This window comes from Hyla sarda, chromosome 11 (assembly GCF_029499605.1).
Source record: "Hyla sarda isolate aHylSar1 chromosome 11, aHylSar1.hap1, whole genome shotgun sequence".
In the NCBI taxonomy this organism is placed as follows: Eukaryota; Metazoa; Chordata; class Amphibia; order Anura; family Hylidae; genus Hyla; species Hyla sarda.
Genome location: NC_079199.1, coordinates 53,691,727 through 53,716,326, shown reverse-complemented (window position 1 = coordinate 53,716,326; position 24,600 = coordinate 53,691,727). Strand labels below are relative to the sequence as shown.

At 44.4% G+C, this 24,600-nt stretch overlaps 1 protein-coding gene across 2 annotated transcripts in view; it reads left to right on the top strand.

Moving 5' to 3' along the window:
* LOC130295106 (cytochrome c oxidase assembly factor 8) overlaps positions 1-24,260 on the top strand; it is a 30,075-nt gene extending 5,815 nt beyond the window's left edge. For both annotated transcript variants that reach the window (XM_056545418.1, XM_056545417.1), the window contains exons 3-5: positions 15,277-15,340; positions 18,971-19,061; positions 24,120-24,260. In XM_056545418.1, coding sequence (XP_056401393.1) covers positions 15,277-15,340; positions 18,971-19,061; positions 24,120-24,207 — 243 coding nt within the window. In that variant the 3' untranslated portion in view covers positions 24,208-24,260. The remainder of the gene's footprint in view (positions 1-15,276; positions 15,341-18,970; positions 19,062-24,119) is intronic.
* The last annotated feature ends 340 nt before the right edge of the window (positions 24,261-24,600 follow it).

Below are 24,600 nucleotides of genomic sequence, written 5' to 3'. Positions count from 1 at the left end.
CTGATCAGGACTGCAGGGCATCCCGATCGGCTGAGAGGATGGCGGGAGGTCTCTTGCCTTCCTCCCCGGTGCCCGATAGGTGCTCCAAACTTGCAATCAGCCTTGCCAGGCTGAGGTAATGAAGCACCGATAACACTGATCGATATGGAGAAGTATTGCTCAGTGTATGCAATCTATAGATTGCATGTTATAGTCCCCTATGAGGACTAAAAAGTTTTTTTTAAAAAGGTAATAAATGGAATTTAACCCCTTCCCTAATAAAAGTTAGAATCACCCCCCTTTTCCTATTTTTCAAATAAAATAATGTAAAAAAAAATACACAACCGTAAACATATGTGGTATCACCGGGTGTAAATGTCTAAACTAATAAAATATTAGCTTAAAAAAAAAGCTTTAAAAAATTCCATAGTCCAGAAATGTGGATTTTTGGTCACTTCATATACTAGAAAAAAAAATAAAAAATCAATAAAACGCGATCAAAAGGTGCCATCAAAAAAAAAGTTATAGGGGTCAGAAGAGGGCACAAAGTTAGACAAAAAGTTAGAATTATTTAAAAGTAGTAACATTTAAACCTATATAACTGGGTATCATTTTAATTGTATGGACCTATAGAATAAAGCTAAAATGCCATTTTTACCAAAAAAAGTGCACTGTGTAGAAACGGATCCCCCAAAAGTTGCAAAATGGTAATGTTTTTTCAGTTTTGCCCTACAAATAATTTTTTGTTTCCCTGTACATTTGGGGGTAAAATGAGTGATGTCATTGCAAAGTACGATTGGTGACGCAAAAAAACAAGCCCTCATATGGGTCTTTGGTTGGAAAAATAAAAGATTTATGTCTATTAGAATGCAAGTTGAAAGAAAAAAAAAACTGGGGGAAAAAAAGACTCTGTCTTCAAAGGGATAATGTTTGTCCCCCTCAAAATAACTTCACACACACATTTATGTCTACACCATGACAACAAAAGTGAGTACACCCTTAAGTGGAAATGTCCAAATTGGGCTTAATTAGTAATTTTCCCTCCTGCAATTACATGTTACAGGATTTCAGGTGTGAATGGGAACAAAGTGTCTTAAATTTGATGTTAAACACAGTATATGGAATAAGAGGGAGATTTATCAAAACCTGTCTAAAGGAAAAGTCTCCAAAAGCAACAAATCAGATTGCTTCTTTCATTTTTAAGAGGCCCTTTCAAAAATGAAAGAAGCAATCTGATGGGTTGCTATGGGCAACTTTTCTGTGCACAGGTTTTACTAAATCTCCCCCTAACCTCTTGGGGACGCAGGGCGTACCTGTTGCCGGGCAGGGACCGGTCCGGTATGCCTGCTGCAATCATTCAGCAGTAAGACCAGCGGTAAGAGACGAGCCCCATCCTGAAGATCGCAAAGTTCACAGCGGTCAAACATATGGCACCCCTTGATTGGACACGTATCCCCTATCCACAGGATACTTTTTTCATAACCAGATAACCCCTTTAAATATCACAATCCGAAGTGATCATGGCATTTAACCCTTAAGGACAATGGACGTAAATGTACATCCTGATGTGCTGGTACTGGTACTACATTTACGTCTTGTACATGAAGCGAGCGCAGGAGCTGCAGGAGCTCCATGCAAAGCAGTTCCTGGTTGTAGCTTGGGACTCGCTGGTAAAAGCAGGGACCAGCTATTACGCTGATTTCCGCCATAAATCCCTCAGATGCTGTGGGTTCGCACAATCAAGATGCCGAAGGTCCCCTTACCTGCCTCCCGGTGGGTCCGTCTATCTGCTGCCCTGGTTTGCCTTCTTGCAGACCAGAGCAATAGATCACTGATATTACTGATCAATGCTATGCATATGCATAGCACTAAACAGTTATAGCAATCTAATCATTGTCATGTATAGTCCCCTATGGGGACACAGAAAGAAGTAAAAAAAAAAAGAAAATTTTAAATAAAATGTCAATTAGCCCCTCCCCCATTAAAATTAAAACCTCCTCCTTTTCCCATTTTACAAAAAAGTGTAAAGAAATAAACTAAATAAACATATTTGGTATCGCCGTGTTTGTAAATTACATTGAACGGTGTAAACTTAAGTTTGAAATTGCTGCTTTTTGGTCACATCCAAGCAGCAGACCCCTGCGATCAGATCATGGGATAAGATGTATTTGGCCAGAATACCCCTTTAAGGACACAGACCAATTTGACCTCAAAGGGGTACTCCACTGCCCCAGCATTCAGAACATTTTGTTTTGAACGCCGAGTGCAGGCTGCGGGGTCATGACGTCATGGCCACGCTCCTTTGTGATGTCACGCCAAATGTTCTGAATGCTGAGGGAGTGGAGTACCCCTTTAAGGACTCCAGTTTCATTTTTGCGTTTTTGTTTTTCCTCCTTGCCTTCTAAAATTCATAACTTTATTTTTTCATCCACAGACCAATATGATGGCTTGTTTTTTGCATGAACAATTGTTCTTTGTAATGACACCTTTTATTTGACCATGAAATACGGCATAACCAAAAAAGTGTTATTTTGTGGGGAAATTTTAAAGAAAAATGCTATTTTGTAACTTTTGGAGGGTTTCGTTTTTATGCAGTGCACTTTGCTGTAAAAATCCCCTTCTTTTTATTTTTTGGGCAATACAATTAAAGCTCCGGTGAAAAACATTTTTTTTTAATCAACTGGTGCCAGAATGTTTAAACAGATTTGTAAATTTCTTCTATTTAAAAATGTTAATCCTTCCAGTACTACTACATTTTCTTTTAAAATATCCTTTTCTGTCTGACCACAGTGCTCTCTGCTGACACCTCTGTCCATGTCAGGAACTGTCCAGAGCAGGATAGGTTTGCTATGGGGATTTGCTCCTACTCTGGACAGTTTCTTACATGGACAGAGGTGTCAGCAGAGAGTACTGTGGTCAGACAGAGAAGAAATTTAAAAAGAAAAGAACTTCCTGTGGAGCATACAGCAGCATTTTGTCGATGCATCTGTCACAAATTTACAGTTTTTGGCACAACAGGCCTTTTTAGAGCAAAAATTTACACCAGGTACAGGGAGGTGTTAGTTTAAGTTCTACAACCGGTTTGGCTTCATAAAGTTCTACACTGCACCAAATTCACCATGCAGTGTGCGCCTTTTTGATGAATAAGGCGCAAGCAAGTCAAACTTCACACTGAAAATAAAGGGTGAAAAAAGTCTAAAAGACTCAAAATGGTAAATTTCGGCAATTATGTCTATTCCAAGTGCATACTCACGAGTATTGTTGTTTGACAAATCACAAATAGTTCGATTTTTATTTGGGAGCCAGACACAGAATATGTTTAAAAATAATTTTTTACACTTTTTTTTTAGAAGTGGAATGTGGAAAAGGGGCCATTAAAATTTTTATATACGGTATATGAAAAGAAGACAGTTGCACTCACGCGTTGTATCTTGCAATGTTTCTTTATGGAAGCGTGCTCAGGACAGACAGGAGGAACGATCGTTCATAGCGGGGAGCAGGAGAGCTGGACGGACGCGGCTACAGGTGCGGGAGCATACCACTGGCGGCAACTAGTTCGCGTCTGGAATGACACTTCTTCCGGCTGATGCCGAATTAACCCTGGGTGGTATACATGTATTTATAGACATATAAGGAACGTGAGTGATAAAAATCAAACATACATATTGTGTAAAAAACTGAGTGAAAGCATTAAAACGACGTAAGATTAACACTGACTCTTCCAGGAAGTAGGAAAGATTTTTTTTTATTCAAACCTAAGAGGCCTGTAGCATAATTGTTACGCCGAGCGCTCCGGGTTCCCGCTCCTCCCCGGAGCGCTCGCTTCACCTCCTCCGCTGCAGCGCCCCGGTCACGTCCTCTGACCCGGGGCGCTGCGATCCTGCTGCTAGCCGGGATGCGATTCGCGATGCGGGTAGCGCCCGCTCGCGATGCGCACCCCGGCTCTCCTACCTGACTCGCTCCCCGTCTGTTCTGTCCCGGCGCGCGCGGCCCCGCTCCCTAGGGCGCGCGCGCGCCGGGTCTCTGCGATTTAAAGGGCCACTGCGCCGCTGATTGGCGCAGTGGTTCCAATTAGAGTTATCACCTGTGCACTCCCTATATTACCTCACTTCCCTTGCACTCCCTTGCCGGATCTTGTTGCCTTAGTGCCAGTGAAAGCGTTCCTTGTGTGTCCCTTGCCAGTGTTTCCAGACCTTCTGCCGTTGCCCCTGACTACGATCCTTGCTGCCTGCCCCGACCTTCTGCTACGTCCGACCTTGCTTCTGCCTACTCCCTTGTACCGCGCCTATCTTCAGCAGCCAGAGAGGTGAGCCGTTGCTAGTGGATACGACCTGGTCACTACCGCCGCAGCAAGACCATCCCGCTTTGCGGCGGGCTCTGGTGAAAACCAGTAGTGGCTTAGAACCGGTCCACTAGCACGGTCCACGCCAATCCCTCTCTGGCACAGAGGATCCACTACCTGCCAGCCGGCATCGTGACAGTAGATCCGGCCATGGATCCCGCTGAAGTTCCTCTGCCAGTTGTCGCTGACCTCACCACGGTGGTCGCCCAGCAGTCACAACAGATTGCGCAACAAGGCCAACAGCTGTCTCAACTGACCGTTATGCTACAACAGTTGCTACCACAGCTTCAGCAGTCATCTCCTCCGCCAGCTCCTGCACCTCCTCCGCAGCGAGTGGCCGCTCCTGGGATACGCTTATCCTTGCCGGATAAGTTTGATGGGGACTCTAAGTTTTGCCGTGGCTTCCTTTCCCAATGTTCCCTGCATCTGGAGATGATGTCGGACCTGTTTCCCACTGAAAGGTCTAAGGTGGCTTTCGTAGTCAGTCTTCTGTCCGGAAAAGCCCTGTCATGGGCCACACCGCTCTGGGACCGCAATGACCCCGTCACTGCCTCAGTACACTCCTTCTTCTCGGAAATCCGAAGTGTCTTTGAGGAACCTGCCCGAGCCTCTTCTGCTGAGACTGCCCTGTTGAACCTGGTCCAGGGTAATTCTTCCGTTGGCGAGTATGCCGTACAATTCCGTACACTTGCTTCAGAATTGTCCTGGAATAATGAGGCCCTCTGCGCGACCTTCAAAAAAGGCCTATCCAGCAACATTAAAGATGTTCTGGCCGCACGAGAAATTCCTGCTAATCTACATGAACTTATTCACCTAGCCACTCGCATCGACATGCGTTTTTCTGAAAGGCGTCAGGAACTCCGCCAAGATATGGACTCTGTTCGCACGAGGCGTTTCGTCTCCTCGGCTCCTCTCTCCTCTGGTCCCCTGCAATCTGTTCCTGTGCCTCCCGCCGTGGAGGCTATGCAGGTCGACCGGTCTCGCCTGACACCTCAAGAGAGGACACGACGCCGTATGGAGAACCTCTGCCTGTACTGTGCTAGTACCGAACACTTCCTGAGGGATTGTCCTATCCGTCCTCCCCGCCTGGAAAGACGTACGCTGACCCCGCACAAGGGTGAGACAGTCCTTGATGTCTACTCTGCTTCTCCACGTCTTACTGTGCCTGTGCGGATGTCTGCTTCTGCCTTCTCCTTCTCTACAGTGGCCTTCTTGGACTCTGGTTCTGCAGGAAATTTTATTTTGGCCTCTCTCGTCAACAGGTTCAACATCCCAGTGACCAGTCTCGCCAGACCCCTCTACATCAATTGTGTAAATAATGAAAGATTGGACTGTACCATACGTTTCCGCACGGAGCCCCTTCTTATGAGCATCGGATCTCATCATGAGAAGATTGAACTTTTGGTCCTCCCCAATTGCACCTCGGAGATTCTCCTTGGACTTCCCTGGCTTCAACTTCATTCCCCAACCCTGGATTGGTCCACTGGGGAGATCAAGAGTTGGGGGTCCTCTTGTTCCAAGAACTGTCTAAAACCGGTTCCCAGTAACCCTTGCCGTAACTCTGTGGTTCCTCCAGTAACCGGTCTCCCCAAGGCCTATATGGACTTCGCGGATGTTTTCTGCAAAAAACAAGCTGAGACTCTACCTCCTCACAGGCCTTATGATTGCCCTATCGACCTCCTCCCGGGTACTACTCCACCCCGGGGCAGAATTTATCCTCTCTCTGCCCCAGAGACTCTTGCCATGTCCGAATACGTCCAGGAGAATCTAAAAAGGGGCTTTATCCGTAAATCCTCCTCTCCTGCCGGAGCCGGATTTTTCTTTGTCTCCAAAAAAGATGGCTCCCTACGTCCTTGCATTGACTACCGCGGTCTTAATAAAATCACGGTTAAGAACCGCTACCCCTTACCCCTCATCTCTGAACTCTTTGATCGCCTCCAAGGTGCCCACATCTTCACTAAATTGGACTTAAGAGGCGCCTATAACCTCATCCGCATCAGAGAGGGGGACGAGTGGAAAACGGCATTTAACACCAGAGATGGACACTTTGAGTATTTGGTCATGCCCTTTGGACTGTGCAATGCCCCTGCCGTCTTCCAAGACTTTGTCAATGAAATTTTTCGTGATCTATTATACTCCTGTGTTGTGGTATATCTGGACGATATCCTAATTTTTTCTGCCAATCTAGAGGAACACCGCCGGCATGTCCGTATGGTTCTTCAGAGACTTCGTGACAACCAACTCTATGCCAAAATTGAGAAATGTCTGTTTGAATGCCAATCTCTTCCTTTTCTAGGATATTTGGTCTCTGGCCAGGGACTACAGATGGATCCAGACAAACTCTCTGCCGTCTTAAATTGGCCACGCCCCTCCGGACTCCGTGCTATCCAACGCTTTTTGGGGTTCGCCAATTATTACAGGCAATTTATTCCACATTTTTCTACCATTGTGGCTCCTATCGTGGCTTTAACCAAGAAAAATGCTGATCCCAAGTCCTGGCCTCCTCAAGCAGAAGACTCCTTTAAACAACTCAAGTCTGCCTTTTCTTCGGCTCCCGTGCTCTCCAGACCTGACCCTTCCAAACCCTTCCTATTGGAGGTTGATGCCTCCTCAGTAGGAGCTGGAGCTGTTCTTCTACAAAAAAATCCTTCCGGGCATGCTGTCACTTGTGGTTTTTTCTCTAGGACCTTCTCTCCAGCGGAGAGGAACTACTCCATCGGGGATCGAGAGCTTCTAGCCATTAAATTAGCACTTGAGGAATGGAGGCATCTGCTGGAGGGATCAAGATTTCCTGTTATTATCTACACCGACCACAAGAACCTCTCCTACCTCCAGTCGGCCCAACGGCTGAACCCTCGCCAGGCCCGGTGGTCTCTGTTCTTTGCCCGATTTAATTTTGAGATTCACTTTCGTCCTGCCGATAAGAACATTAGAGCCGATGCTCTCTCTCGTTCCTCGGATGCCTCAGAAGTTGATCTCCCTCCGCAACACATCATTCCACCTGACTGCCTGATCTCCACTTCTCCTGCCTCCATCAGACAGACTCCTCCAGGAAAGACCTTTGTTTCTCCACGCCAACGCCTCGGAATCCTCAAATGGGGTCACTCCTCCCATCTCGCAGGTCATGCGGGCATCAAGAAATCTGTGCAACTCATCTCCCGCTTCTATTGGTGGCCGACTCTGGAGACGGATGTTGGGGACTTTGTGCGAGCCTGCACTATCTGTGCCCGGGATAAGACTCCTCGCCAGAAGCCCGCTGGTTTTCTTCATCCTCTGCCTGTCCCCGAACAGCCTTGGTCTCTGATTGGTATGGATTTTATTACTGATTTACCCCCTTCCCGTGGCAACACCGTTATTTGGGTGGTCGTTGATCGATTCTCCAAAATGGCACATTTCATTCCTCTTCCTGGTCTTCCTTCAGCGCCTCAGTTGGCTAAACAATTTTTTGTACACATTTTTCGTCTTCACGGGTTGCCTACGCAGATTGTCTCGGATAGAGGGGTCCAATTCGTGTCTAAATTCTGGAGAGCTCTCTGTAAACAACTCAAGATTAAATTAAATTTTTCCTCTGCATATCATCCCCAGTCCAATGGACAAGTAGAAAGAATTAACCAGATCCTGGGTGATTATTTGCGACATTTTGTTTCCTCCCGCCAGGATGACTGGGCAGATCTCCTTCCATGGGCCGAATTCTCGTATAACTTCAGGGTCTCTGAATCTTCCTCCAAATCCCCATTTTTCGTGGTGTACGGCCGTCACCCTCTTCCCCCCCTCCCTACCCCCTTGCCCTCTGGTCTGCCCGCTGTGGATGAAATTTCTCGTGACCTTTCCATTATATGGAGAGAGACCCAAAATTCTCTCTTACAGGCTTCTTCACGCATGAAGAGGTTCGCGGATAAGAAAAGAAGAGCTCCCCCCGTTTTTTCCCCTGGAGACAAGGTATGGCTCTCCGCTAAATATGTCCGCTTCCGTGTCCCTAGCTACAAGTTGGGACCACGCTATCTTGGTCCTTTCAAAATTCTGTGTCAAATTAATCCTGTCTCTTATAAACTTCTTCTTCCTCCTTCTCTTCGTATCCCTAATGCCTTTCACGTCTCTCTTCTCAAACCACTCATCCTCAACCGTTTTTCTCCCAAATCTGTTCCTCCCACTCCTGTTTCCGGCTCCTCGGACGTCTTCTCGGTCAAGGAGATTTTGGCTGCCAAAAAGGTCAGAGGAAAAAATTTTTTTTTAGTAGACTGGGAGGGTTGTGGTCCTGAAGAGAGATCCTGGGAACCTGAGGACAACATCCTTGACAAAAGTCTGCTCCTCAGGTTCTCAGGCTCCAAGAAAAGGGGGAGACCCAAGGGGGGGGGTACTGTTACGCCGAGCGCTCCGGGTTCCCGCTCCTCCCCGGAGCGCTCGCTTCACCTCCTCCGCTGCAGCGCCCCGGTCACGTCCTCTGACCCGGGGCGCTGCGATCCTGCTGCTAGCCGGGATGCGATTCGCGATGCGGGTAGCGCCCGCTCGCGATGCGCACCCCGGCTCTCCTACCTGACTCGCTCCCCGTCTGTTCTGTCCCGGCGCGCGCGGCCCCGCTCCCTAGGGCGCGCGCGCGCCGGGTCTCTGCGATTTAAAGGGCCACTGCGCCGCTGATTGGCGCAGTGGTTCCAATTAGAGTTATCACCTGTGCACTCCCTATATTACCTCACTTCCCTTGCACTCCCTTGCCGGATCTTGTTGCCTTAGTGCCAGTGAAAGCGTTCCTTGTGTGTCCCTTGCCAGTGTTTCCAGACCTTCTGCCGTTGCCCCTGACTACGATCCTTGCTGCCTGCCCCGACCTTCTGCTACGTCCGACCTTGCTTCTGCCTACTCCCTTGTACCGCGCCTATCTTCAGCAGCCAGAGAGGTGAGCCGTTGCTAGTGGATACGACCTGGTCACTACCGCCGCAGCAAGACCATCCCGCTTTGCGGCGGGCTCTGGTGAAAACCAGTAGTGGCTTAGAACCGGTCCACTAGCACGGTCCACGCCAATCCCTCTCTGGCACAGAGGATCCACTACCTGCCAGCCGGCATCGTGACAATAATCCACAACGCTTCTTAGTAAATGAACGTGTCGATCTTCTCCTATAGGGACTTTCACCATTCTCTCCAGGCCGGCAAACTTCTAACCCGTAGTATTGCCTCAATGGTATTCAACCATATGGGAGACGAATCGGGGTGCTCCTACGCCTTTGCGGAAGGAATAGAGATGCTCTCTTATTCTAACAAATAGTTGTCTTTTGGTCTTTCCTATGTAGAAATAGCCACATAGGCATATAATACAATAGACTACGTAGGTGGTTTTACATGTAAGGAGCTGGGTTAAGAAAATATTTTCTCCTCCCACTAGGAAATTTCCTTTTGGCCATGTTAAAATTACATTGTTTACATGGGTAGTTCCCTCTGGGTTAATATTTTCGTAACAGTCTCCTTTTTTAATACAGTCTCCGATTGTTTTTGATTTTTGAAAAGTAATAATTGGTTTTTCCTTTGCACATCTTGAATGTCTGCATAATTGTCCAAAAAAGAACCAATTGTTATTAAAGGGGTACTCCGGTGAAAAACTTTATTTTTATTTTTTTTATTTTTTTTTAAATCAACTGGTGCCAGAAAGTTAAACAGATTTGTAAATTACTTCTATTTAAAAAAAAAACAATCCTTCCTGTACTTATTAGCTGCTGAATCAGTGGAAATTCTTTTCTGTTTGAAACACAGAGCTGTCTGCTGACATCATGAGCACAGTGCTCTCTGCTTACATCTCTGTCCATTTTAGGAACTGTCCAGGGTAAAAGGAAATCCCCATAGCAAACATATGCTGTTCTGGACAGTTCATAAAATGGACAGAGATGTCAGCAGAGAGCACTGTGTTTCAAAAAGAAAAGAATTTCCGCTGTAGTATTCAGCAGCTAATAAGTACAGGAAGAATTAAGATTTTTTTGAAAGAAGTAATTTACAAATCTGTTTAACTTTCTGGCACCAGTTGATTTAAAAAAAAAAAAGTTTTTCACTGGAGTACCCCTTTAATGGTTTGTTTTTTATTAGGTCATTCATAGGAGAATTGTCAAAGGAAAAAAACAAAAAGAAGCCTTGTGGATTTTGAGGCTAAACGCTATAAGCCTCCTAGGTTTGAACGAAAAATACTATCTCTCCTCCTTCCTGTAAGAGTCAGTGTTAACCTTACGTGTTTTTAATGCTTTCACTTTGTTTTTTGCACATTTATATATGTTTGATTTTTATCACTCATGTTCCTTTATATGTGTATAAATACATGCATACCACCCAGGGTTAATTCACCATCGGCCCGAAGAAGTGTCATTCCAGACGCGAAACTAGTTGCCACAAGGGGTATGCTCCCGCACCTGTAGCTGCGTCCATCCAGTTCTCCTGCTCCCCGCTATGAACAATCGTTCCTCCTGTCTGTCCTGAGCACGCTTCAAAAAAGAAACATTACAAGATATAACGGGTGAGTGCAACTGTCTTCTTTTCATATATATTTGGATAACGCTGCTGCTCACATACAGTTATCACCCCTGTGTCATATCAGGACAGCCGTGTCTAGTTTGATTTATATGGAATGGAGGATACCACACTACAATCAGGCAGTGCCTGGTTCCATACACTTACCTTCATTTGGAATGTGATGAGATTTTTTAGGCATTTTCACATGTTACTTTACGCTTTTTATGTTACTATTTATAGCAATCATTAGATTGCTTATACGGGGGGACGGACAAAGGCAGGCGAGGGGATCTCCGTGCGCCATCTTGGCTGATCTGATCCCACAGCCTTGCTGTGGGCAATTACATCAGCCATTAGAAGTGCTGTATTGCCGCAGATGCCTTGATCTGTATTGATTGCGGCATCTGAGGGGTTAATAGCGGACATCACTGCGGAGAGCAGCTGGGACCAGCCGTGTATAATGCGAGCACCACTCTGGTGCTCATGTCATTTACAGGACGTAAATATATGTCCTGGTGCGCAAAGTACTAGCGCATCAGGATGTACATTTACATCCGTTCTCCTTGGGGTTAAAAATAGTACAATAATAAAAAGGAAGAGTGTAAACATGAGTATTAGAGATGAGCGAACTTCCAGTAATTCGATTCGTCACAAACTTCTCGGCTCGGCAGTTGCTGACTTTATCCTGCATAAATGAGTTCAGCTTTCCGGTGCTCCGGTGGCTGGAAAAGGTGGATACAGTCCTAGGAGAGGGTCTCCAGCCACCGGAGCACCTGAAAGCTGAACTCATTTATGCAGGATAAAGTCAGCAACTGCCGAGCCGAGAAGTTTATGACAAATCAAATTACTGTAAGTTCGCTCATCTCTAATGAGTATAATTTTAACCCCTTAAGATCTCAGCCCATTTTCACCTTAAGGACTCAAAACAATTTTCGTTTTTGCACTTTCTTTTTTCCTCCTCCCCTTCTAAAAATCATAAGGGCTTGTTTTTTGCGTCACCAATTATAATTTGTAATGACATCACGTAATATGCAGCAAAACAAAAAAAACTAATTTGTATGGTGAAATTAAAGAAAAAACGCCATTCTGCTCATTTTTAGAGCTTCCATATCTACGCAGTACGCTTTGCGGTAAAAATGACACCTTATCTTTATTCTGTAGGTCCATACGGTTACAAGGATACCTAATTTATGTAGGTTTAATTTTATTTTGATACTTTAAAAAATTATAAATACATGCACCAAAATTAGTATTTTTAAAATTGTCATATTCTGACCCCTATAGCTTTTTTTTTATTCTTAAGCATACAGGGCTATATGAGGGCTCATATTTTTTTGCGCTGTGGTCTGTAGTTTTTATTGGTACCATGTTTGTTTTGATGGGACTTTTTGATCGCTGTTTATTAATATTTTTATGGTATATGAAGTGACAAAAAAATGCACAATTTTGGACTTTTTATTTTTTTATGTGTACGCCTTCGACCCTAGGGTTTAGCTACCCTTATATTTTTACGCACGCGGCGGTACCACATATGATTATTTTTATTACATTATTTTATTTAAAAAATGGGAAATGGGGGGGATTCAAGCTTTTATTAGGGCTTATTCACACTTATTAATACCATGCAGTACTCTGATTGCATACATTGACCAGTGTTATCAGTGCTCTGCTGCTCCAGCCTGCATGCGAGAAGGGAGGCAAGTACCCTCCTGCTGTCCTCTTAGCTGATTGGGACATTGCGTTTTTGTTGCGATAGTCCCGATCAGTTCCGCTGAGCTGCCAGGACACTTTTACTTTCATTATAGACACCGCAATCAACTTTGATCACGGCGTCTAAAGGGTCCTGGCTGCTGACCCAGTCGGGACCCATGGGGTTTGAAGCGTTCTCCGCTAGTGAGAATGCTGTAAACCCCGGTAATGGGACTCAGGGCGTCCCCAAAGAGTTGACCGTATTGACCTTCAGAATAAATAAAACATGTCAGTTTTACCATAAAATGCACTGCGTAAAAACGAAACACTACAAAAATTACAAAGTTTCGTTTTTTTTCTTTTCAAGTTTCCCACTAAATTAATATATTTTTTGTTGCTCCATACATTTTAGGGTAAAATGAAAAGTGTCACTAATGAGTACAATTGGTCTCGCAACAAAACAAGCCCATATAGGGGTCTGTGGATGGAAAAATAAGAGTTATGGCTCTTAGAAGGCGAGGAGGAAAAAACAAAAAATGCACAAATGAAGTTGACTCCTTAAAGGACATCTGTAGTGCAACATAACTTATCCCCTGTCCGAAGGATAGGGGATAAGTTATAGATCGCGGGGGGTCCGAGCACTGGCCCCCCCCCACGATTTCCTGGACAGGGCCGCAGCAGTATGCTGGAAAGGGGGTGTTCCGTCCCCGCAAGACGTGGCAGCCGACTCGCCCCCTCCATGTACCCCATAGAGATACATGGAGGGGGCATGTCTGCCGCAGCTTTCTGTTGGGGACGAAACTGCACTTCCTGCAGACTGCCGCGGCCCCGTCCAGGAGATTGCAGGGACTCCAGTGCTCAGACCCCCCGCAATCTATAACTTTGGATAGGGGATATGTTATGTTGCACTGAAGTACTCCTTTAAGGCCGAAATGGTATGTGTCCTAAAGGGGTTATGAGGTTGTCAGAATTACTGCAACATATTAGTGGAGTTATGGCTTTTAGGATATGTTCACACTGCGAAATGGCAGCTGAATTCAGCCGGCGGCAGCGGTAGGACCATGCGACACTGTGCCGTCACCATTGACGGCTATGCACTGCTCGCGGACTTCCGCGCAAAGAATGAACATGTTCTTTCTTTACGCAGAACAATTTCAGCGGCAGAGTTTTCCGCTGCTGAAATTCTGCAGTGTGAACGGGTCTCGCGGAAGACCCATTCACACAGATGCTAACGTTCATTGTGCGGAATTTTACTTGCGGGGATTCCGCAGTGTGAACATACCCTTAGATGGAGAGAATGAAAAAAACAGTCCTCAAGGCCCAATCAAGCTGGTTTATTAAGGGGTTAACAGCCAACACCCAATAATAAAAGCTATGTAAACATTGGTCATAGTGGGGCAATTTAGGTAAAGTTTCTTATCAATACTGTATTAGTTATAACATCACTAATACATGCCCTAACTTATGGTTCCTGGAGGTCTCATGACTTGGGACCCCCCAAAGAAAGGGCTGTATTAGTAGTAAAACATATTTAGGTCTTTACAGCTTTGCCTTACATAGTGCCACCCACGACCTAGCACTGCTGCAGCTAGCCTCCATTTACTAGGCCCCAGTCACTTCTATTTGTTGACGTTATCTGTATACAGCCTGATTTGGGGTCATCATTCTAACAATTGGTGGAGTTGCCAGAAGTTGGTCTGTAGGGATCGACCGATTATCGCTTTGGCCGATATTATTGGCCGATATTCACAATTTTGGACGTTATCGGTATCGGCAATTACCTTGCCGATAATGCCCCCCGCCCCGGCCAGAGACCGCCGCCGCACCTGCCCCATTGCCTCCCCCATCCCCGGTTTTATAATTACCTGTTCCCGGGGCCCGCCCTACTTCTGGCTCCTGCGGAGTCCTGCGCAATGATGAGTGACGTCCTCAACGTGGCGCAATGACGAGTGACGTCCTCAACACGACATCACAGTCAGTGCACACAGTGACAGCTCAGGACGCCGACAGAGCCAGAAGTAGCGCGGACCCCGGGAACAGGTAATTATAAAACCGGGGATGAGGGAGGAAATGGGGCAGCGGCGGTGGGTGGACTCAGGACTGGCAGGGGGAGAGAAGCGGGCGGCGGCGGTCTCTGGCCAGAGGATAGGCAGGGGGGGCAGTGGTGGTGGTGGTTAGACTCAGGAGGACCCCAGGACTGGCAGGGGGAGAGAAGCTGGTGGCGGCAGAGGTCTAGTGCCTCGCAAAAGCCGTTGCAGTTCGTTGATTTAAAGCGACAACTTTAAATCCCTGATCTGCAGCGGCTTCTGGAATAGCCGATAATTTATACCGAAATATCGGTATAAGTTATCGGCTACCAGCCTCAAAGTTCACAGATTATCAGTATTGGCCCTAAAAAATCTATATCGGTTGATACCTATTGGTCAGTATCAAATCTTTTAGTTTGTTGTGTTACAGCAATATATAGTAGAGATTTTCATAAACTGAATTGCAGCATTGTTTCCTGATATATTTTATGTATGTTATGTGCTTTTAATGCTTAAAGTGTACTTGTCATTATCAAAATAGTTTTATATAATGTAGATAATAACATAATATCTATATTTGTAATACACATGTGTGTCTCTGTGCAGAGACAAAATACAGGCAGTGAAGTTCAGTATCAGACACTGGCCAATCGGGGCAGAACCTCAGTTCATCCTATTTCCTGAATACTGACGCTTTACTGCAGATTATAATCCCAAACACATTATTGAATGTACTTAATTATTTTCTTTTCTTTTTAGGAAAAAGAAATATTTATCCTCTCAAAACTTCATGCCTTGGGTTTGGGACAGAAAGATGAAAAAGGTAAGATTTCATGGAAATCCAGAAAGTCAAGTACATAACCGCAAGCTTCCCCAGCAATACTGTGTCTAGAAATCGGTCAGGGACTGAACACTCAAACCACAACTGATCAAAACTTTTGACATATCCCTGAAACATGTCAGAAGTTCTTTATGAGAGGGACAGTTTTAGGGTCTATTCACACGTACAGTATTTCAAGGATTTCAAGCTGTGTTAAGTTTACATTGAAATCTGCAGCAGAAAATCCTGTGCATCAAATCTGTACAAAATACTGTAAGTGTGAATAGACCATTAAAAAGCATTCTCTGTTTCTTATATAAATATGCATTGTTAGGATCACCCTTAGAGGGGTATTCCACGAAAAAACTTCTGGCTCCAGAAAGTTAAAGGGGTACTCCAGCGCTTAGACATCTTATCCCCTATCCAAAGGGTAAGGGATAAGATGCCTGATCGCGGGGGTCCCTCCGCTGGGGACCCCCGTGATCTTGCACGCAGCACCCCAGTTAAAATCGGTTCCCGGAGCATGTTCGCTCCGGGTCTGATTACCGGCGACCACGTGGCAGGTGGTGTGTGACGTCACGCCTCCGCCCCCGTGTGATGTCACGCTCCGCCCCTCAATGCAAGCCTATGGGAGGGGGCGTGACAGCTGATTTTAACTGGGGAGCTGCGTGCAAGATCACGGGGGTCCCGCCGCTGGATAGGGGATAAGATGTCTAAGCGCCGTAGTACCCCTTTAAACAGATTTGTAAATGACTTCTATTAAAATATTTAAAAAATCTTAATACTTCCAATAATTTATCAGCTACTGAAGTTGAGTTGTTCTTTTCTGTCTAATAGTGCTCTCTGCTGACATCTCTGCTTGTCTCGGGAACTGCACAGAGTAGAAGAGGTTTGCTATGGGGATTTGCTTCTACTCTGGATAGTTCCCGAGATAGATGTCATAAGAGAGCACTTAGACAGGAAAGAAAAACTCAACTTCAGCAGCTCATAAGTACTGAAAGGATTAAGATTTTTTAATAGAAGTAATTTACAAATCTGTTTAACTTTTTGGAGCCAGTTGAGATATATATAAGTTTTTTTCCTGGAGAACCCCTTTAAACATATGTAATCCTTTGGCTCAGGCAGTTCACTTTAAACCTCTTAGAAACATAGAATGTGTCGGCAGATAAGAATCATTTGGCCCATCTAGTCTGCCCAATAATCTGAATACTATGAATAGTCCCTGTCCCTATCTTATATGAAGGATAGCCTTATGCTTATCCCATGCATGCTCAAACTCCTTCACTGTTTTTGCAGCTACCACTTCTGCAGGGAGGCTACTCCATGCATCCACTACTCTCTCAGTAAAGTAATACTTTCTGATAGACTTCTTGGCAAATGTCGGACATCACCTATCTGGGTGATCTCCGTCATTAACTGTTTAGACGGCTGCTCAGTCGGGCTGATCGGGACACCTGTGGTGAAATTGCGGTGTCCTGGTCTGCTGAGAGTCCACAAAGTGTCTCATTTCTCTTCAATCTGCTGTTCACTGTCTCAGCAAGATGGGACACAGTAAGTGGGGGCAGTCCAGTGTACCTGCACTGTCCATGAAAGGAAAATCACGGCTTCCTTTTCATAGCAGCAGGTCATTGCTAAGTGTAAGCTCTTCTTGGCTGTACTTCTTTTCTGTCCATGAAAAGTAGACCAAAACATCCTTCTTATCTCAGCAGCAGTAGTTCAAGGCTTAGTGTAGCCCCTTCTCACATAGAACCTTGCACAGCGTTTTAGCTCTACATGCCATATGTAGTAGGGTACTCTGTAAATCATCCCCCAGCACAGTGCAGCCTGTTCAGGTTGCCTTCACTAACACTATGTTGTGGCATAGAAGAGAGAAGTAAGTTTTGTTCTATAAACTATATGAGGAATTAACTGTGCATCATGGAGAGGGCTCTCAGGGGGGGCTCTATAACAGCAGTGAGAGCACTGAAATTACAGTGCCTTGCAAAAGTATTCACCACCTTGACTTTTTTCATATATTGGTACATTACAGCCTTAAGTTCAATGTTTTGTTATGTGGTGAAGAGAAATGAGAAAAATATATAAATAAAACTATTGTTTATAAAAAGAAAACAGAAAATTGTCATGTGCGTATGTATTAACCCCCTTTGTAAGGAAGCCCATAAAAAGCTCTGGTGCAACCAATTACCTTCAGAAGTCACATAATTAGTGAAATGATCTGTCATTACATATACACGCAACCTTTTTTGAAAGGCCCCAGAGGCTGCAACACCTAAGCAAGAGGCATCAGTAACAAAACACTGCCATGAAGACCATGGAACTCTCCAAACAAGTAAGGGACAATGTTGTTGAGAAGTACAAGTCAGGGTTAGGTAATAAAAAAATAAAAATAAAAAAAAATAAAAAAAATCCAAATATTTGATGATCCCCAGGAGCACCATCAAATCTGTCATACCCAAATGGAAAGAACATGGCACGACAGCAAGTCTGCCAAGAGACGGCCAGCCACCAATACTCACAGACCGAGCAAGGAGGACATTAATCAGAGAGACAGCAGTGTCCAGAAGAAAGCCATCACTTTCAGCTAAAAACAAAAAGGCATGTGGGAGACTCCCAAAATGTATGGAGGAAGGTGCTCTGGTCTGATGAGACTAAAATGTAACTTTTTGGCCATCAAAGAAAACGCTATGTCTGGCCAAACCCAACACATCACATCACCCAAAGAACACCATCCCCACAGTGAAACATGGTGGTGGCCACATCATGCCGGGACTGGGAAACTGGTCAGAGTTAAGGGAAAGATGGATGGTGCTAACTACAGGGATATTCCTGAGCAAAACCTGTACCACTCTGTGCATGATTTGAGGTAAGGGGAAACATGTAAATGTATTGGAATGGCCTGGTCAAAGCCCAGATCTCAATCCAATCGAAAACCTGTGGTCAGACTTGAAGATTGTGTTCACATGTACAAACAATCCAACTTGAAGGAGCTGGGTGAGTTTTGCAAGGCAGAATGGGCAAAAATCCCAGTGGTAAGATGTGGCAAAGCCACTTGGAGCTATGATTGCCGCAAAAGGTGGCTCTACAAAGTATTGACTTTGGGGGGGGGGGGGGGGGTGAAAAGTTATGCACATTGACTTTTTCTGTTATTTTGTCCAATTTGTTGTTTGCTTCACAATAAATAAAAAAATTAAAAATTTATCTTCAAAGTTGTGGGTATGTTCTGTAAATTAAATTATGTAAATCCTCAAACAATCTATGTTAATTCCATGTTGTAAGGCACCAAAACCTTGGTACCACTCTGAAGGGTTAATGTAACAAAACCATGTAGGTTTTAAAAAAAAATCGTTTGAAATGATTTACAGAGTTTTTTTCCTCCCTCCTGTGCTAAGATCTAGTAAATCCCCAACTGTTGCAAAACTGCAATTCCTAGAATGCTTGGAGTTGTAATTTTGCAGCAGCTGTAAAACCTTAGGCTGGAAATTGCAGATTTAAGCAACGGTGGCAATGCATTTATATTCAGCTTACTTATAGGAAAGTTGATTTCTGATAACTGTTCTCATATTGCTGTTTCATCGTGATGATCAATGCTGTGAATGTACAGCCCTTGCCAAATATGTTCTCTGCCCTTCACAGGACGCAAAAGGACACTGGATGCAGAAGTGATGGCGGATTTTTATAAGGCTTTCCTTAGCAAGAACTTTGCAAAACATGCACAATATAACAGGTACTTCTATCCCTAAAAGCCATGTATACAGCAAGTTTTTGTGTAAATAATGGTATTTTCTTTACTAAATTGTTCCCAATTACAAGTGCCAGCCAATCTTCCTGATTTATTAGACCATTCAATTCCCAGCTATCCATGTATCAGGTTACTCCATCCCACCACCATTCTACTCTATTAGTGCTGCAGTATCTCACATAATGAGAATTTAAGTAGAAAAAAAAAACCACATGGTCGCACATCCACAACACGCACATAGATCTAAGGCTTCTCAGCAACATTTATTAAACTAACAGGTCGTTAGTGTACTTAATGATCATGAAGTGCAGCCTGCTAGCCACATCACTGCCACCTGTAAGTAGCGGGTGCCTAACATCCCTAGCATAAAATGACGCCACACTGAGCGGCGACCACCACCACTGCCAACAGGCTGAAGAGCCCACTGGCAGAGCAGCCCCAATGCCACCCGAACCAGTACTTGGGCCATGCCTCCCCACAGACACGGCAGCAATGGATGCTGCACAGCACCATGTCTGTTTTTCTCTCTACTTGAATTCACATGTCACATAATGAGTCCACCCCTCACATAATATACAGTACATTTTTGTAAATATTTTATTCTATCTGTATAACAGTGTTTAATGTTGTGTTCCCTCAAAATAACTCCACATACAACCTAAACCTTGACAAATAAAGTGAGTACACTCCTACGTGGAAATGTCCAAATTGGGCCCAATCATCAATTTTATCCTCCCGGTGTCATTAGTGTTATGAGGCCTCAGTTGAGAATGATGGCAAGTGTCAAAATTTGGTGTTATCACTCTCACACTCTCCTAATACTGGTCACTAGTCAGTCTGTCAGTGCTCATACCATATGCCACAAACCACATCAAATGGTCTGTTGTCCAGGAATGAAGCCTTTTCTAAAGAACAGTTTGCTGAAGACAAGCAGACAAAGATGAACTTATTTGGTTCTGATAGTGTCAAATGTGTGTGGCGGCAGCCAGGTGAACAAAGACAGTAATGTGTCTTGGCTTCAGTCAAGCATGGTGGTGAGAGTTTCATGGTCTGGGTTGCATGAGTGCTGCTGGCACTGGGGAGCAACAGTTCATTGAGGGAACCATGAATGCCAACTTGTACTGTGGCATACTGAAGCAAAGCATTATCCCCTCCCTTTGGAGACTGGGCCGTAGGGCAGTATCTCTACATGATAACGATTCCAAACACACTTCCAAGATGACCACTGCCTTGCTAGAGAAGCGGAGGGTAAATTTAATGGACTGACCGAGCACATCCTCAAACAGACAGTGGCATCCACCAGCTCAGTGATATGGACATGGAGGACTCCAGTGGCAACTTTTGAAGTTCTGGTGAACTCCATGCCCAAGAGACTTAGGGGGAGATTTATCAAAGCCTGTCCAAAGAAAAAGTTGCTGAGTTGCCCATAGCAACCAATCAGATCGCTTCTTCATTTTTGAAAAAGGCCTCTGAAAAATGAAAGAAGCGATCTGATTGGTTGCTATGGGCAACTCAGCAACTTCTCCTCTGGACAGGTTTTGATAAATCTCCCCCTTAGGGTAGGGTCACACGTAACGGATCCGCAGGTATTTCACGCTGCCGATCTACCGGTGACCCGACCCATTTTGTGCCTCCAGCGGTTGCACCCGCCCCTGGCCTGCTCGCAGCAGCAATCCACCGCTACGAGCAGCCACAAGGGGCCTGCGAGTCGCCAAGTCCACTCTGACATCACGGAGCAGCCGCAGTGTCTGAGTGCACAGCGCATACAGCTGGAGGCACCAAATGGGTTGGGTCACCAGCAGATCCACAGCGTGAAATACGCTGCGGATCCGTTACGTATGACCCTACCCTTAACACCGTAAGGAACAAGGATGTACCGGTATGTCCTGAGTCTCCTTTCCCTTTCTATAACGCAGGGCCACGAAGTGGCCCCGCGTCATAGCGGGTTGGGCCCGGCCTCTAACAGCGGCCGAGACCCGTGGCTAATAGCGCAATATTAACCCTTTAGACGCAGCGTTCAAAGTTGAACGCTGCGTCTAAAGTGAAAGTAAATCACTTCGGGTTAGCTCAGAGGGTTGTTCGGTATGTCCGTGGCGAAATCGCGGCATCCCGAACAGCTGTGGGACACGAGGGTCTCCTACCTTGCCTCCTGGTGTCCAATCGCCAAATGACTGCTCAGTGCCTGAGATCCAAAACATAAAAGTTATAGGGGTCAGAATGACCATTTAAAACGTATTAATTTTCCTGCATGTAGTTATGATTTTTTTCAGAAGTACGACAAAATCAAACCTATAAAAGTAGGGTATCATTTAAATTGTATGGACCAAGAGAATAAAGATAATGTGTCATTTTTACCGAAAAATTTAGTGCGTAGAAACAGAAGCCCCCAAAAGTAACAAAATTGCATTTTTTTAAAAAATGTTGTCTCACAATGATTTTTTTTTTCCGTTTCGCCGTAGATTTTTGGGTAAAAAATCTCATTATAAAGTAGAAAAATAAGCCATCATATGTATTTTTATGTGCAAAATTTTTTTTAAAGGTAAGGAGGAAAAAATTAAGGTGGAAAAAACCCTGGTCCTTAAGGGGTTAAAGCATACATCTGATGAGCAAAAGCTTTTTATATAATGTTACAAATAGGGTAATGTTTTTGTCCCTTCAGCTATTGCTTGGTTGTCCCTGTAAAAAGACCAAATACAGAAGTGTAGGTACACAGAAGTGTAGGTGTACAAGAAGCAATGCTCTGTACAGTGAGGCTCTATGACATGCCCCCGGCTCACACATCAAGATGATTGACAGACAGGCAGTAGCTGCAGGGACAGCATTTTTCACCCAAAAATATACACATTTGATTAACCAATGTATATTACAAATATACATATAATGGTATTATGTACATTATATAAAGTTTTTGAAAACAACATGTACACTTTAAGGCAGTGCTGGAAGAGAATAGTGGCCACACACAATATTGACGTTTTTGGCTTAATTTGGACGTGAGGTTTGTGCTGACTTTTGTTGACAAGTTTTAGACAATAAAGTCTGTATCTTGAGTTATTTTGAGGGGACAGCAACATTAAAGGACAACTGCAGCGGTATGACACTTATCCCCTATCCACAGGATCTCCCTAACGGGGCGCCGCCATTAGCGCTCATGGTGAGCACTAAGGCGCGTAGCCTCGACCTAGAGGTCGACGGTGACGCCCCCGTCTCCTCCCCGTCCCCATACAGTTCTATGGGGGAGACGGGGAGGCACGAACGCTGCCCCGCCGCCTCTCCCATAGAGATGTATGGAGGAGGCGTGCCGGCTGCAACGTCATGCTGTGGCCGGCACGCCCCCTGCACGGGACAGCTACGGCCTCGTACAGGAGATCACAGGGGGTCCCAGCGGTCGGACCCCCTGCGATCAAACACTTATCCCCTTTCCTGTGGATAGGGGATAAGTGTTAATCACGCTGCAGATGTCCTTTAAACACTGTTACAGTCATGGCCGTAAATGTTGGCACCCCTGAAATTTTTCTAGAAGTATTTCTCACAGAAAAGGATTTTGCTATACACGTTTATTCCCTTTGTGTGTATTGGAACTAAACCAAAAAAGGAGGAAAAAAAGCAAATTGGATGTAATGTCCACCAAACTCCAAAAATGGTCTGGACAAAATTATTGGCACCCTTTCAAAATTGGGGAAATATAAGATGGTTTCAAGCATGTGATGCTCACTTAAACTCACCTGGAGCAAGTAGCAGGTGTGGGCAATATAAAAATCACTCCTGAAAGCAGATAAAAAGGAAAGAAGTTCACGTAGGGTGCATGCACTCCACGCTTTTGCTATCCAATTCCCGTATACGGTTTTCCTTCAAAAACCGTACTAAAACGTATTGAAAACCGGATGTATTAACTTAACATTGCAAACCGTATTGCAAACGCATCATACGGTTATGTCCGTTTGGCGAATTTTACGGTTGGGCCCGGTTTTTCAGCCGTGTTCGCAACCGGAGTATACAGCGTTTTTAGGTCTGGTTGACCAACCGTATCCTAACCGTATACGTTTTATTAACATGGAAGTCAATGAGAACCGGACTAAACCGTATGAGTGTACGGTTGCATCTGTTTTAATCCCTCCGTTTTTATTATTGCACATGCGCAATGCAAGCCGAAAACACCACCCACCTTCTAGAATGTTCTTTCTGGAAAAACTTTATTTGAAAACAAGGCGAACATTGACAGACGTATACATTTTTTTTAGGGTGAAAACCGGATTAAACCGTACATCACGATTCAAACCGGATACGGTTTCAAATCGGATACAGGTTGATCTATGTGCACACGGTTTAATACGGTTGAGTCCGGTTTTTGCCTATCCGGTTTTTATAAAAAACCTGATACGGGAACTGGATAGCAAAAAGTCTTTGCATTGTGTGTCTGTGTGTGCCACACTAAGCATGGGCAACAGAAAACGGAGAAGAGAACTGTCTGAGCACTTGAGAACCAACATTGTGGAAAAATATCAACAATCTAAAAGTTACAAGTCCATCTCCAGAGATCTAGATTTGCCTTTGTCCACAGTGAGCAACATTATCAAGAAGTTTGCAACCCATGGCACTGTAGCTAATCTCCCTGGGCGTGGACCGAAGAGAAAAATTTATGAAATGTGTCAACGCAGGATAGTCTGGGTGGTGGATAAGCAGCCCCAAACAAGTTCCAAAGATATTCAAGCTGTCCCGCAGGCTCAGGGAGAATCAGTGTCAGCGCAAACTATCCGTCGACATTTAAATGAAATGAAACGCTGTGACATATAACAAGTAATCTTTTTGCTTCGAATCTGTAGATAATGTATTTGGATTCTTATAAAAATACAATGTATTTTTAGGGATTTTATGGAAGACATTACAGTTGGCAGTGAAGCCCTTAATACAATTTTTTATATAGCACAAATTTAACCTTGATGGTGAGGTGGATTTAATATCTGAATGTACTGTATTGTAAGAAAATATACTGTTGTATTTATTATACTAAATTAAATCTATTATATTCACTGTTTATTTTAGGGAATGGTACAAGAGGAATTTTACGATCACATTACTGATGGGACAAGTCACATTAAAGAGATATTTGAAGAAAATTGGATGGAAATAGGCTTTATTGGAGAAGATTTTTATTTATAAAAATATATAATTCACAAAAATGTATACATCTGCCTATTGTTTTTTTATTTGTGTAAAGAAAATTTTTATCTGGTGGTTTAGAGCACAACATAATCAGCTCAAAGATCCTGCAGTATGTCCATATATGGATAGTAAATCAGTCTACAGGTGCATTCACATGTTTTTTTTACATACGGTTGCCATATACGGTTTTCACTGTGAAAACTAAATGCATCCGTATGAAAAAAACGTATTCATGGGCATCCCATTCAAAACCCTACATAACTAGATATTTTGTTCTTTGTAGGTTTTTTTTCCCCTGCGCAAAACAATGGTCTACTATGGTTTTGGGCTCTTACTGTCCGTTTTTGGGTTCTTTCCTGAT